Source organism: Nomascus leucogenys, chromosome 7b (genome assembly GCF_006542625.1).
Source record: "Nomascus leucogenys isolate Asia chromosome 7b, Asia_NLE_v1, whole genome shotgun sequence".
Lineage (NCBI taxonomy): Eukaryota > Metazoa > Chordata > Mammalia > Primates > Hylobatidae > Nomascus > Nomascus leucogenys.
The window spans coordinates 6286289-6302288 of record NC_044387.1 but is presented as its reverse complement, the minus strand read 5'-3'; the positions used below and the strand labels follow the sequence as shown (position 1 = coordinate 6302288).

The following is a 16000-nucleotide window of genomic DNA, read 5'->3' as shown; positions in this document are numbered from 1 at the left end:
TGCCTGCAGGCATCCCGATTCAGGAGGCTGCGTGCATCCCTCCTTCCCATAACATCGGAGGAGCGCTCATTTCTACCCCTGGTGCAGGCGAGAGAGTTCTCCTTTGTCTAGGACAGCTTACCCAAACAGCTTTCTTAGTGCAAGACTTGTCAGAACCTTTAATAGGCTGACCTATACTGTACTTCTCCAAGAGGGAGCTTGGTAGGAAGCATTTTCCAAACTTGTTTGTTTATAGTGGGATTTATTTATCTATCAATTTTGTGGTAGGACGCATTGTATTTCTGTGGAACCCACTTTTGGAAAATGTTGGCCTGGGTTTGGACAATGAGATCATTCATTTTTGGAAGCATTTTGCAAAAGGCTGTTGGAACCGTGCTAATGGTCCTTCTGGGACAAAGCCTTCTTAGCACTCTTGGGTGGTGAGGGATATACTTGGAGCCTCAGAGTCCCCCACCTCCACCTCGTCACATGTGGCCCCCAGGGACCCTGACAGAACCTGTTCAGGGAATGAATCAAATCCAGCTCCCCCACTTATCAGCTGTGTGACTTCTGGCGAAGGGCGAGATTATACCCCCCAGCCTCAGTTTCCCCATCTGTCAAGTGGGGACAAAGATGTTACCCACCTCTCAGGGCACTGTGAGGATAAACTGGGATTCTCTCTGTGCATGGGCTTAGCCTGGAGCGTATAGTCACTGGTAGCATTGAGAATGGTGTGGCCTGAGGTTGCTTTCATCTCTCAGTAGATACCATGTTAATTCATTCTGCAAAAGACACATTTTCGGCACTGGAGCCACCAGCAAGGAAGAAGACAGAATCGTTTGATTTGCCTGGTAGCTTCCCACTCCAGCCTGTCCCTTCCTCACCTCCACATTGCAAGTTTAGGTGTTTGTGGCTCTCTGTGCCCCAGAATGAAGTCAGGGGCCCCTGCCCACCTCTGCAGGTTTCTCCCTGGGTCGTCCCCTCCTACTCCTTCCCATCCCACCCACATCCAGCCACAGCCTGAAGACCCCAAAGGGTTTGCAGATGTGTCTGGGTGCCCACTCGGTTCACTCTCACCTTGCACTCGCCCACCCTCAGGCCCAGCTCCAAAGCTCCCTCTCCATAGTCTTAACGGGGGTCCGCACACCTCTCCTCTGTGGCTCATGAAATCTCCCCTGCATTGCGTGTTTCCCTGCAGTGCCCTATCTCTTGACTTCTCCATCCCACCACTACACGCATATGGAGAATTACATCACAGGCCCTTGGCGGGGGCCGGGGGTGGAGCTCTCTGACTGTGTTTCGAGGTGTCCTTAGCACCAAGCAGCATGCCTGGTACACAGTAGCTGCTCAGTAAATTTGAGCAGAATGGGTAAGAAATCATATCATGGGCAGGCTGGGTGCGGTGGCTCACGCCTGTAATCCTAGCACTTTGGGAGGCCGAGGAGGGCGGATCATAAGGTCAGGAGATCAAGACCATCCTGGCTAACACAGTGAAACCCCATCTTTACTAAAAAATACAAAGAATTAGCCCGGCGTGGTGGTGGGCACCTGTAGTCCCAGCTACTTGGGAGGCTGAGGCAGGAGAATGGCATGAACCCGGGAGGTGGAGCTTGCAGTGAGCTGAGATTGCGCCACTGCACTCCAGCCTGGGCGACAGAGTGAGACTCCGTCTCAAACAAAACAAAACAAAAAAATCATATCATGGGCAGTGGTGGGTGATATTGAGTTTCCATCAAAGTTGGGTTTGGTCACTGAGGAATTACAGGTGACAGGTTTTAAGCTTGTGCTGGAGAGAAGCCAGTGCCCATTGGTACCTACATAATAGGGCTCAGAAAATCCCCACAGCCCAGAGAGATCACCCTGGGTGGATCTCCCCATGTATTGCAAATCGATAGGCAGACTGGGCCCCATGGCTCACGCCTGTAATTTCAGCACTTTGGGAGGCCAAAGTGGGTGGATCACTTGAGGTCTGGAGTTCGAGACCAGCCTGACCAGCATGGAGAAACCCCATTTCTACTAAAAATACAAAATTAGCCGGGCTCGGTGATGGGTGCCTATAATCCCAGCTACTTGGGAGGCTGAGGCAGGAGAATTGCTTGAACCTGGGAGGTGGAAGTTGCAGTGAGCTGGGATCGTGCCATTGCACTTTAGCCGGGGCAACAAGAGCAAAACTCCATCGCAAAAAAAAAAAAAAATTCAGTAGGTGTGGCTCAAAGCAGCACTCTCCTCGGTCTTCTGAATGTGCCGTTTACCGTTCCAGGTCACATCTAAGATACATTTGCAAATGTAATGATCCTCCCCTGGCAGTTTCATCTTTCTTAAGAGCACAGAGTGCTCTCCAGTTTGATTGTTAAATATGGCATGCGTGCACGGATTGGCATATGTGTGCATGGGTTGGTGAACAGAGACATGTGTAGCCAGGATAGATGTGGGCATTATGCCATGAAAACTAGGGGCTACTGTCGGGATGTTGAGTTTGAAACATGGGCTTTTTATTTTAGCAAACAGGAGATGATGAAAGCGTTTCACAGAGCTGGGGCTGGCAAATGTCAAGCCTGCCCCTCCAGATGGGACCTGCACGCGGGCCATTCACGGCTCCTGTGTCTCTTTTGTTCTTGGCAGTCTCTCATCACTTTTGTGAACAAGCACCTGAACAAGCTGAATTTGGAGGTGACGGAACTGGAGACCCAGGTATGCGCTGCTTTGGCTTGAAGGATCCTTTGTCCACCGCCGTTTGCAGTCAGCGTTTTGATCCCAGGTGGGGCGCGTGAACAAAGCTGGCGCCATTTTGTTCATCTCACAAGGAGCTCCCGTGGTGCGGGCAGAAATAACCACCGCGGCCTTCTCAGCCCCTCCGTCTTCCTTTCCTGGGGCTGCTGCCATAAAACACCACAAACCGAGTGGCCGAAACAACAGAGCTTTGTGTCCTCGAAGTGCTGGAGGCCGAAGTCCAAAGTCAAGGTGGGACCCGGGTGGGCACCCTCCAAGGCTGTGAGGGAGGAGCTGTTCCTGGCCTCCCTCTCAGCTTCTGGGGTTTTGCCAGGATCTTTAGCATTCCTTGGCTTGTACACACATCACTCCCTTCTCTGCCTTCATCTTCATGTGGTGTCGTCCTTGTGTGTGTGTCTGTGTGTCCAAATGTCCCCCTTTGATCAGGATGTGGTCATGTTGGATTAGAGCCCACTCATGGCTTCATCCCAACCTGACTGCATCTGTGTAAACCTTGTTTCCAGATACGGTCACATTCAGAGGTCCTGGTGATTAGGGTTCCACTGTATCTTTTTTTTTTTTTTTTAAGACGGAGTCCCGCTCTGTCACCCCGGCTGGAGTGCAGTGGCGTGATCTCGGCTCACTGCAACCTCCGCCTCCTGGGTTCCAATGATTCTCCTGCCTCAGCCTCCCGATTAGCTGGGACTACAGGTGCGTCCCACCATGCCCAGCTAATTTTTGTATTGTTAGTAGAGACAGGGTTTCACCATGTTGGACAGGATGGTCTCGATCTCTTGGCCTCATGATCTGCCTGCCTCAGCTTCCCAACTACTGTATCTTTTTTTGGAAGATGCAAAACCCCAAAACACCTGAATGGTGTTATTCAACCCATAACACCTCCAGGGCTCCACCCCAGCCCACCACAGGGCCTTTGCACATGCAGTTCCTCTGTCTAGAACATGCTGGCCCCTTCAGCCTCTGCTCAGTGCTGCTGTCACACTGTGGCCAGGACCTAGCAAATATCCCCCTGGTAAGTACGTACAACACATTTCTTCTGCAATAAGTATATCAAATTTACTCCCCCAGCCCCAACCCCTACTCAAAGCTAAAGCAGCATCCTTAAATTATGTTTTTGGGCACTCCGCGAGCGTTAAAGACAAAATATAATTTTCCCAGGATTAGCGGGATGCTTGAGTGCGGAAGTTTTTGAGCTCTTGGTACAGATATCCCTAATGCACAGCTGATCCTTCTTAAACCCCAGGGTGAATGCATTCATTCCCTTCTCTTTCTTTAACTTTTCTCATTTGCTTTTCTAATTAAAAAAGTAATTCAGGTTCATTGTAGAAATGTCTGAAAATGCAGATAAGCAAAACAAAAATCACCCGTAATCCCGTCACCCGGAGATGAATGCACAGAGGGTTTTGTTCAGGCCTTTTTTCTACACATACGGCGAGTCATGGACAGCGTGGGTCTGTGTGCAAAAGCATCACGGTCTGTTTTTAATGTGTATATTTATTTGTGTATCGCTGGCCAACACATTTCTTATTTTCCGCAGTTTACAAATGTTGCACATTTAGCCTCGGATTATTTTCTGTTTGAGATGTTAGCACCCCAGAAGCAGCCGAGGTGAAAAGTAAAAATCCTCCTTTCTGCTTTTCTGGAGACCTCCCCCTTCAGACTCTCCAGGGGCAGCTAACTGCAGTTCATGGTTGGATGTGTATTTTTCTAGATATTTTCTTTTCCTTTCTTTCTTTTTTTTGAGACAGTGTCTCGCTCTGTCGCCCAGGCTGGAGTGCAGTGACACAATCTCAGCTCACTGCAACCTCTACCTTCTGGGTTCAAGCAATTCTCCTGCCTCAGCCTTCTGAGTAGCTGGGACTACAGGTGCGTGCCACCATGCCTGGCTAATTTTTTTGTATTTTTAGTAGAGACGGGTTTCACCATGTTGGTCAGGCTGGTCTCGAACTCCTGACCTCGTGACCTGCCTGCCTCGGCCTCCCAAAGTGTTGGGATTACAGCTATGAGCCACATTTTCTATGCACAAAGGTATTTTTCTAAATAACAGTGGATCTTACTGCCCACTGTTTTGTAATGTGTTTTGTGTCACTAAATACACTGTGGGCATCTTTTGGTGTAAGAGAAAGTGTGTGTGTGTGTTTCTGTCTTTTTTCCCTTTTTCCCTTGCTCGATCTATTGGTCTATCTATATTTTGTCACTTTTAATGGGAAGTGTATCTCATCAGCGGGAAGGCTGCACTGCACCTCATTAAACCAGTGCCTCACGACTGGATGTTTTTCTGCTCCTGTAAGCAGCAGTGCAGAGAGCATTTTTGTGCATGGCTGGCTGTGCTTGTGCCTGCTTCCTCGGAATAAAAGCCTAGAAGTGGAGTCATTAGAGCGAAGCCTGTACCGCACACTTTGAAGGCTCAGGAAGATTTGCTGTGTGGGGGCCCCTGGTACTGTCGTGGGGCGTGTGGGGGCACTGCTCCCCCACATCCATGCCAGCTGTCCCCACAGCCCTCTCAGAGGCGTCTGCACGTCAGTATTCGCAGCTGGGCCTCTTACACTGAGACTCCAACATTAAATTTGCATTTATTTTTATTTATTCAATATCTTCATTTTTCTTCCCTATTAATCATACTATATAGAGTCTTAAAAGTACGTTTAACCACTGGTCCCCCAGAAAAGGTCGCTGGTCACAGAAATGCACGGATTTTTGTTTTGTTTTGTTGCAAAGGAATTTGGGTGTTTTTATAAATACCGTATACATTTATGAAGACTGTAAATCTTTAACGTCTTGATGCCCTAGGAGTCGGAGAGGCCCTGGTTTAATTTCTTCAGTTTCTGCTTGTGTGTGGGTGTGTGTGTGGTTTATGTAGTCTAGTGTGTGTGTGTGGTTTTTGTAGTCTGTGTGGTGTGTGTGTGTGTGTGGTGTGTGTGTGGTGTAGGTGTGTGTGTGTGGTTTTTGTAGTCTGGTGTGTGTGTGTGTGTGTGATTTTTGTAGTCTGGTGTGTGTGTGTGTGGTTTTTGTAGTCTGTGGTGTGTCTGTGGTGTGTGTGTGTGTGTGTGTGGTGTGTGTGTGGTGTAGGTGTGTGTGGTGTAGGTGTGTGTTTTCCCTCCTTTTCCAAACCATTCTTACGTTGCGGACAGCGTCCCAGCTCTGTGATGTGAGTGAGCTCCTCAGCCTCCCTGAGCTTCTGTCCACAGGATTAAACTGGAGGCGATGGGCAGTGTGAGGATCGGGCGAGACGGCGCACTGAGATCAAGTGGGCAGGGCTCGGCAGGGGTTAGCACTGCGGATTAGGAGGCAGTGGTGGGGCCTCTGGGCCTCCGGGCCTCCGTGGGGATTCTGCTCCCTGCTGAGCTACACAGCAGGTTGCAGAGAGAGGGCACCGCCCTGGGTGCTTGTGAAAGTGGAGGGTCATCCGCTCGCAGCTGGGCTCCCTGGCCCTGCCCTCCCTCTCCGTGTGGCCGTCCCTCCCTCCTTCCTGTGACCCCGTGTGCTGGGACGGTGAGGAGACACCACGGAAGGAAGAAAAGACTCAGCAGGCTCAGGGCCTAGGGGCGCAGCAGCGTGGCCACCCCAGACCTCCTGGGGAGAGGTGTGGGTTGGTGCCTTCATTCACGCGGCAGCTTCCATTCCCTGGAAGTTAGTCCACGGAGACTTGGGCATGGCGGCTCAGTGTTGTTCTGCTGGGAAAATGCCAGCACGCTTGACCAGGGTGCTGTGGGCATGAAGCTTCTGTGTGGAGACACACTTAAACGAATTCTTCAAACCCGTCTGATCTCCTTAATGAGAGGAGTGGCTGGCTGCTTCGTGGTGTGGAAGGCTGAGGGCATGTGACATGGAGGCCAAGTGCCATTTGGCCATCAACTGATAGCGCGTTGAATTTCCAGGCGCAGTGGCTCATGCCTGTAATCCTAGCACTTTGGGTGGCTGAGGTGGGTGGATCATGAGGTCAGGAGTTCAAGACCAGCCTGACCAACATGGTGAAACCCCCGTCTTACTACAAAATACAAAAATTGGCAGGTATGGTGGCGCGTGCCTGTAATCCCAGCTACTCGGGAGGCGGGGTCAGGAGAATTGCTTGAACCCAGGAGGCGGAGGTTGCAGTGAGCCGAGATCACACCACTGCACTCCAGCAGGGCCCAGACCCTGTCCTGAGTCCCTTGAGGGACTGTTGCCCACTGGCACTTGCTTTATGCTTTACAGCTCTAGCTGCAGCTCCCCCTGCTAAAGGTCAGGGCTTCTGATATTGGATGTTTGTGATTTTGACTTTTCATCTTTTTTTTTTTTTTTCTGAGACAGTTTCACTCCTGTTACCCAGGCTGGAGTACAATGGCGCCATCTTGGCTCACTGCAGCCTCTGCCTCCCGGGTTAAAGCGATTCTCCCGCCTCAACCTCCTGAGTAGCTGGGATTACAGGCACGCACCACCACACCCACTAATTTTTGTATTTTTACTAGAGACGGGGTTTCACCATGTTGGTCAGGCTGGTCCTGAACTCCTGACCTCGTGATCCACCCACCTCGGCCACCCAAAGTGCTAGGATTACAGGCATGAGCCACTGTGCCTGGAAATTTTTAATTTTAATTTTTTTTAATTCAAATTTAAGAATTCTGGAGATTGTTTGTACAGTAATGTGAATGCACCTAACATGATTGAACTGGACACTTAAAAGTAGTTAAGATGGTAAATGTTATGGTATATTTTATGGTATATTTTATAATTTAAATTAATTAAAGAGAAAGGTCAGCATAAGCGAGACACAAAAAGACAAATGGATATGTGATTCCACTTACGTGAGATATGCAGAGGAGTCAAATTCATGGAGAGAGAGAGCAGAATGATTGGTGGTTCTCAGGGGCTGGGGGGAGGGTAGAATAGAGAATTGGGGGAGAGAGTGTCACTTTGGGAACATGAAGAAGTTCTGGAGATGGGTGGTGGTGAGGGTGGCCCAACAATGAGGATATACTTAATGCTACTGACCTGTGCACTTACACACGGTTAAGATGGTAAATTTCAGCTTATGTATATGTTATCACAATACAAAATAAGTTAGCAACATCCTAACAAAAACATTTTAATTTAAATAGCTGCATGTGGCCATTGGGTACCATGTTGAATAGCAGCTCTAGAGGCCCCCTGGAGCCTGGGGCCGCAGTCACTGTGGTCTCTGCTGCAAGACAGAGTGGTGAGGGCCACCAGGTCCCAGCTCTGCACCCTGCAGATTTGAATGAATCATTCCAGCAGCTGATGCTGATGGAGCACTCACGTGTGCCAGGTGCTCCTTGCCAGCCGTCTCGCTGTGTCTTCATGACAGCCCTGAGTGATGGGAGTCACTACTATCCCTGGGGTCAGCAGTGGGGGACAGTTCCAGAGGCACGGTCCTAGCCAGGCAGCTGCACTCAGCACCAAACACTCATTATATTTGGTCTTCGCAGTGCCCCGTGTATTAGAGCCCTCCTCCCCTTTTGCTTTTTTTCTAGATTAGGAGCCAGGTCTCAAAAGACTTCACGTTCAGGCCTTCAGTTGATTCCAGATTCTCCTGCCTAAAGTGAGAGGAGGGATGGATTGCTTTACTTTAAAATATTTCCAGCTGGGTACAGTGGCTCGCACCTGTAATCCTAGCACTTTGGGAGGCTGAGGCAAGTGGATCACTTCAGCCTGGGAATTTGAGACCAGCCTGGGCAACATGGCGAAACCCTGTCTCTACAAAAAATGCAAAAATTAGCCGGGCATGGTGGTGCATGCCTGTAGTCCCAGCTACTTGGGAGGCTGAGGTGGGAGGATCGCCTCAGGGAGGATCACCTGAGCCTGGGAGGCCGAGGCCGCAGTGAGACTTGATTGCAGCAGTGCACTCCAGCCTGGGTGACAGAGTGAGACCCTGTCTCAGAAGAAAAAAATATGCCCGCCTTGAGTTTGTGCAAAGCATTTGCCAACTCCTTAACGCTGCCCGGAAACATCACAAGTCTTTCTCTGCAGTTTGCAGATGGCGTGTACCTGGTTCTGCTCATGGGCCTTCTGGAAGACTACTTTGTTCCTCTCCACCACTTCTACCTGACTCCAGAAAGCTTCGATCAGAAGGTATGTGCATGGTCTCCGTCCTTGGTAGTGGCTCAAGAAATGCTCATTGAAATGCAGAGCACAGACTATCCCAGCAGCTCTTTCTGCAGCCTGGCTGCATTCTTCAGAAAGTAAAAATTGCACAAGTGATATTGCAATTAGATGTAACTCTCAGCAAAAGAAATAAGCCCATCAGCCGTCCACAACACATCCGAGTTTTGTTTGCCACATTTTCTTTGCGGTCTTTTCCATGGGACTGTGTAGTTTTTAATAATTGTGGTCACATCTCGGTAGAGTTGTAAACCCTTCCCCCATTCTGCTGCAGTTCCAGCACCTGTGGTTTTCCCTGCTGCTTCCCAAGCTTTCCACATACCATCTCCAGTGGTGGCACAAAGTCCCAAGGATGGCTCTGTTACCAGCGTCTTTCCATTCCCCATTCTTGGGCAGTTAACTTGAACGCGTTTCTATTTTTTTTCCCTCCTGAAACAACAGAGCGTCTTTTTGATACAGATTTTTTTTTTTTTCATTCTGTGGATTGTTTTCTTAGGAAAATTTCTCAAATAGGGTCAAATTTGGGGCATTCCTTTCAATCTGGGCTGGCCCATGCCACCTGGTCCCACTGTCACTGCCCTTGTGCGTGGGCCTCTCCCTGCTGTCTGCCCTCTGTCCAGGGCTTCCCGCAGCCAAGCCTCTCACAGCAGTATTTAGCACATTGCCTTTAAAAACTTGGCCATGGATGGTCTATGTTGCTTTGGATTCATGGGCATCTGTCATTTTATTTTCCCAAAGTGTTAGACCCATGAGTCAGGGAGGCAGACAATGTAAGCTGGTGGCGGCAGCCAGAGAAATAGCAGAAATGGGGCCAGTGTTTATCAATCTGCCCACTTCTGGCACGTTGCAGTCTGTTTGCTTGTGGCCAAATGTTGTTCCTATCTTGCCTGCTGAGATGGAATCAGGACAGATTAGAGAGGTCTTGGCACATGGAGTCCATGTTGAATTGAGAGAGAGAGAGAGAGAGCGAGCAAAAGGGAGTGCAGAGGGAATGAGCAGAATTGTGCAGAACTCACCAGGAAACATGGGTGTGCCTGTGCTGTCATCCTGGAAATGAAAGGTCAGACCATCCAGAGAAGAAGCGCATGCATTTCCAGGCCCCGATATGGCTGGTTGCAGACACATTGTTTTGGAGAGATGTTTTCTTTGTTCAAACTAATAAGAACGCTGGCGAGAACAGTGAGTTTAGCCAGGAGACCTAGAGCTGGTTTCTTTCCAAGACAAGGCTTTGTACAAATGTCAGAGGCATCATCTCCTGGGCCCTGGCCTTCTTCCCTTTGAAACTGGGATGAAAGTCTTTGACAATTGCTGCCCTGGCCTGCGAGGCTTGAGGAGGCTTGAGTCATACACCTTCCCCTCTGAATCAGAGCGAGGAAGGGAAGGCTATTTTCAGGTATAGCATGCAGCACACCATTCATCCTGTTCACTCAGGAGAAAGGGAGCCTGGGGTGGTGGCGTGGCTCTGCGGGAGGCTGGAACACCCTCCTTCGGAGGATGGGAGGCTGTCAGTAGTTCCTCCTCCAGCCCCTGCCTTTTTTCCCTTTCTCCTCGTGGCAGCTGCTGGCAAGGTCTTCGTGAGCCCGTAGCGTTTGTTATCTACCTTGTAGTCTTCATGACCCCTGGACAGGTGGGTGGTCCCCTGCTGTGGAGGACTCACCCACTTCAGGCTGGGCCCAACACCTGTGTGCTCAAAACTGCTTGCAGATGGGACGTTGATGACATCCCTTGCTAATGTCTCCTGTGGGCTGAGACCCCAAGGTGCGTTTGCTCTGGCCCTGGGGATCCTTACAGCTGCTCCACATTTTTGGAGGAGGGACTGAGGTTCAGTGAGCAAAACCAGAGATGCATCGTGAGCTGCTGTCCCCGAGGGTAGTAATGACTTATGGTTTAAAACAATTGCATTGGATTTAAAAAATATCACAGTGGACAGCTCAGAGCCTGTAGGCTCACGCCCTGTGAGCTTCCTCAGAGGCATGAGTGTGGCCTTTGGTTTTTTGTTGCAAAGCCACTGTTTGAGCCTTACCCTGCACTGGCCACGTGCTGAGCAGCTTGCACCCATTGGTAATCATTTTGGGAGACTCTGCGGGCTCCCTCTCTCTGTGGAGTGGGGTACATCCTGGAGACGTGGAGATCACTCCTAGAAGAAGACATGAGTTGCTTCCCCCTCAGCATTACTGGACGAGGACAGGGAATCTCGGGAAGGCTTAGAGACCAGCCCAGGGTTGCACGGCCAGCAAGGACAGAGCCAGGAGGGTCGACTCCTATTCCAGAACCCTCTATTCTTTCGTCACCTGGTCAGGTTGATTAAAACCTTTTGAATTGCAGAGAGAAAGGATTTCTGCCCATGTAGCTGGCTCGAAGCAGGTGTGTATATGGCCTGGTCTCTGCTGGGCCTTGGGGCCTCCTACTGCAGTCACAGCTGGGGTGAGCAATCCCCAGGCCTCGCCGGGCGCTGCGTGCTGGGTATCCAGGGGCCTAGGCTCAGGGGACACTTCTATGCCGGGCATGAAAAAGGGCTGGGGGAGGAGGCATGGCCTTGAGAGATAACAGGCATGGGAGGGTGGCAGTTTCCTGCCTGGCATTTCCTCAGCCTGAGAAGAAAGCAGAAGGAAAATCTCACTTCAAAACTACTTTCTGTGGGGCCGAGCGGCTGCAGAGCAGTGAGGCTTGGAAGGGGCTTTGCTCTCCCCTTAAACTGTTCTCTCATGCGGTAGGGGTGACCACCTCGTCACCCGATCACACTCTCCAGCCATCTCTGAGTGTCTCCGCGTGTCATGCGTCTCATCCCCAGCTCCTCCTGAGCATCCGCTCCCTCTGCGTGGAAGAGGATTCCTCAGGCTTAAGAGGTGCACGGGAAAGGCACGTGAAAAGACCGGTCCAAATTGGTGCTGACGTTTACAATGGAGAAGAATCTTTTCTTAAAAGAAAAATCTTTTCTCGCTATTCCCCCTCTTTGCTACCCTGTCTCCATCTCGATTTGGGGTCAAGCGTGTTGTGTGTGTGTGAGTGTGCATGTGTGCACGTGCATACGTGTATGTGAGTTCATTTGATGATATGGACAGTGGTCAGCTAAAGGGGCCTGCGTTGCTAGGGGAGTGGAGGTGGGAGGCTCTTGGAGGAGAACAGGCATGGATTCTGTGTTTCAGTCCTGGTTCCATGCCTCTGAGCCTTGTGCCTTTTTTTTCTTTTTTGGGGGGGAGGTGGGGGAAGGAATCTCACTCTGTCGCCCAGGCTGGAGTGCAGTGGCACGATCTTGGCTCACTGCAACCCCCGCCCCCTGGGTTCAAGCGATTCTTCTGCCTCAGCCTCCTGAGTAGCTGGGATTACAGGCACACGCCGCCACGCCTGGCTAATTTTTGTATTTTTAGTAGAGATGGGGTTTTACCATGTTGGCCAGGCTGGTCTTGAACTCCAGACCTCATGATCCACCTGCCTTGGCCTCCCAAAGTGCTGGGATTACAGGCATGAGCCATTGCATCTGGCCGCCCCGTGCCTTTTTAGGGCACCGATATCCTAGCTCGTCTCAGCCCAGTGCCCTCCTCTGTGAAGGAAGATGATACCCACCTTGTACAGGGCTGGGAGGGGACAGGGAGCCTGTACGGAATACACTGACCCCATGGTGGGTGCCCAGCACCCGCAGGTCGCTCCCTGCTCTCTCCTTAGGGGAACTGCGTTCTGCACCCTCCGCACGGGCCATTCTCACTCCTCTCCCATTGCCAGTGTTTGACTATCCTCAGGCCCAGCCCTGGTGCAGCACTCCCGCACCTCCAGGCAGGCTGTCCTGCAGGGTTGGGGTGTCTGCCATGTTGCCCAGGGTTCCTATTGGCAGTTTCTGAGTTGGCCTCTGGAGCAGGGTCTCGGTCTGCTGCGCCCCTGCCCCTGGGTGGACGTGGCCTGCCCTCCTGCCGGGCTGTGTCTTCCCCACTGGTCCCGTGACTCGCGGTTGGTGCTGGCACGTCATTCACCCCTTTGCTTCTCCAAGCACAGGCCATGTGCACTGTGGAAGCTTTTCCAAAGCACCCCACACTGTTTTCCAGTGTTGTGCGTTTGATTAACCCAGGGAAGCCTCTTTTTCCTGGTTAATTATTAAATTACATTGCAAGTAAAATTGTTCATGTTTCTGATTCATTGACCTCAAAATCATGAAAATATAATTGTTGAAAGGATTTTTTGTTTGTTTTGAGACAGAGTGTTACTCTGTTGCCCAGGCTGGAGTACAATGGCACGATCTCAGCTCACTGCAACCTCTGTCTCCCGGGTTCAAGTGATTCTCGTGCCTCAGCCACCCAAATAGCTGGGATTACCGGTGTGCACCACCATGCCCGGCTAATTTTTGTATTTTTAGTAGAGATGGGGTTTCACCACATTGGTCAGGCTGGTCTCGAATGCCTGACCTCAATTGATCCACCTGCTTCGGCCTCCCAAAGTGCTAGGATTACAGGTATGAACCACCACGCCTGTTCAGGATGTTTGATTACTAAGAGCCCTGAAGTCCCTTGCACTATGACATCTGTGTTTGTTTGCTGTTTGTTTGTTTGATGTCCCCTCCTCCCATCAGCCTTGGCTTGTGGCAGGTGGGTGGCTGGATGTAATCTGGTTGATCACCTGCATCCCTCTCGAGTGGTCTTTAAACACAGCCCAGAAGGCTCTTATTGTAAACCTGTTCAGCCATCATTAGCAGAATAAAAGCTTCAAGTACACTTGGGGGCTGAGGAATAATAGACACTTTAATTTCAGGGGAAGTCATGGTAGGGCGGAGGTGGCCACCTTTCTGCAGCATCTAACAGGACCAAGGCCCTGCAGGCTGACTCTTGCAGCCACCATCGGTCTGACTTCCGTTCTGACCGGTCCACTGTCCCTACTCAGTGCTAGGGCCCTCCCTCCCCTGAGGGTACCCCATCCTGCAGAGACACAGCCTCACTTGCAGGTCTTTACAGCCCTTCCTGGGGGCAGTGCCAGGCCTGTGTGCCTCTGCATGGGACTCATCCTCTCTGGGCCTCGGTTTCCCTGTCTGTAAAATGGGGTCACTGCGGGCCAGGCGCGGTGGCTCACGCTTGTAATCCCAGCACTTTGGGAGGCTGAGGCGGGTGGATCATTTGAGTCCAAGAGTTAGAGACTAGCCGGACCAACATGGCAAAACCCGTCTCTAAAAAAAATAATAATACAAAAATTAGCCAGGCACAGTGATGTGTGCCTGTAGTCCCAACTACTGGGGAAGCTGAGGCAGGAAGATGGCTTGAGCCTGGGAGGCGGAGGTTGCAGTGAGCCGAGATCTCGCCACTGTGCACTAGCCTGCACTCTAGACCCTGTCTCAAAATAAATAAATAAATAAATAAATAAATAAATAAATAAAATGGGGTCAATGTGACTTCTCATCATGTGGCTGGCATCTGGGGCAGAGCAGGCTCTTGGTGGCTGTGAGCCTTGTAGAGCAGGCCGGGCACCTCATCCTTCCATCTCTCAGCCCAGATCGCTGGTGTGAGGGGTGAGAACCATCTAGTAAGTGCATGTGGCCCTCCGCAGACTTCCTCACCCGTCTCTGCCCACCCTGTGGGCTGCCACAGGCTCACTGGGTCCTTGTGGACGTCAGCGTTGCAGAGGTTCGGTCCTGTCCATGCTGGGTGTCCTCCAGCAGTGGGCAGTGGGTGGGAACGACTGTTGGACCCTAACGCTGACCCACCCCCTTCCTTGGCAGGTCCACAATGTGTCCTTCGCCTTTGAGCTGATGCTGGACGGAGGCCTCAAGAAACCCAAGGCTCGTCCTGAAGGTAATGCCCCTGGCTCAGGTTCCCCCGGGAGGGGTGCGCATGGAGGGGAAGAAAAACGGGTCCTAGAAGCGGCTGGAAGGCTGGCATGTTGTTCCCCAGATGGGCCCCATGTCTCTGGCTCTGGGGCAAGGGTCTGCCAACGCCAGCTCCTCAGTGTCCTCATTTTGGGAACCAGGAGGACTTTGCTGGTGGAGCTGGCAGTGCCGGTTCTTTAATAACCACTTGACTTTGAAGGACGTGGCCTCTGCCCACAGACCTCAGGATTAAGTGCGTCTCTAGCTGGCCACTCAGGCTGGAAATGCAGCTTCGTGCCCTGAGAAGATATTAAAGGCTTACTCACATGTAATGACTGTTGGGCTGGAGGTCCCTGATGCTCAGCCAAAGGCAGTACTTGGTAGCAGGGACTTGGCACGCTCCTGCCCTGCGTGGGTCGGAGCTGGAGGCAGGAGGCCAGCAGAGCTGGGGCGGGCGGTTGCTTCCCTGTCCCCACCTGGCTCCTGTGCCAAGTTACCTATAGGAGGACCCTCTAACCTGAGTGAGCATCAGAATTCCTGGGAAGGCTTCTTCCTAGGTGCTTGGGGACAGCCAGGCTCAGCAGAATGTGGGTGGCCCTGCCCGTGAACCCTACGGGAAAGTTACAGGGCAGAGCTGAACATTAAAGGCTTTGACAAGTCCTGTATGAAGACATCTGTTTGCCTCCATCAAAACCTTTGCCATACAGGAGGAGCCCACAGAACTCAGACACTGTGGTTTAGTGCCCTGGGCCCCCCACTTTGACCATGGCCCCCTACCTAGCCCTGCTCCCTCTCCTGAGTGCCCCGTGGTGGTATATGAGTTGGGAGTCCATGGTGCTTCCTACACCTGTTGCCAGCATCCGTTCAACGGCAGGCTTTGTGGAGTCTCCAAAATAGCTAGAAAATGGATCCTGTCCCTTCCATCTACCCACTGCAGCTACCGCCTCCTGCCAGTCCATGCGGAAGGTTCCTGGCCGGTCCCTTCCTGCCTGTTCATCCTCCTCTTGGGGTTCACAGGACAATTTCACACCCTCCTGTCTCGTGTGTGTGGCTGTTTATTCTTTTTCGTTTTGAGACAGGGTCTCACTCTGTTGCCCAGGCTGGAGTGCAGTGGTGTGATCACAGCTCACTGCAACCTCTTCCTCTTGGGTTCACACCATCCTCCCACCTCAGCCTGTTGAGTAACTGGGACTAAGGTGCATACCACCATGCCCAGCTCGTGGTTTTTTTTTTTTTTTTTTTTTTTTTTTTGTGAGGAGTCTCGCTCTGTCCCCAGGCTGGAGTGCAGTGGCGCAATCTCGGCTCACTGCAAGCTCCGCCTCCCGGGTTCACGCCATTCTCCTGCCTCAGCCTCTCCGAGTAGCTGGGACTACAGGCGCCCGCCACCACGCCCGGCTAATTTTTTGTATTTTT

The 16000-nt window shown here is 51.5% G+C and overlaps 1 protein-coding gene across 2 annotated transcripts in view; it reads left to right on the top strand.

Annotated features, from left to right (window-relative positions):
• Positions 1-16000, top strand: part of PARVB (parvin beta) — a 138618-nt gene that overhangs the window by 118450 nt on the left and 4168 nt on the right. For both annotated transcript variants that reach the window (XM_030815398.1, XM_030815399.1), the window contains exons 10-12: positions 2602-2670; positions 8674-8775; positions 14501-14573. In XM_030815398.1, coding sequence (XP_030671258.1) covers positions 2602-2670; positions 8674-8775; positions 14501-14573 — 244 coding nt within the window. The remainder of the gene's footprint in view (positions 1-2601; positions 2671-8673; positions 8776-14500; positions 14574-16000) is intronic.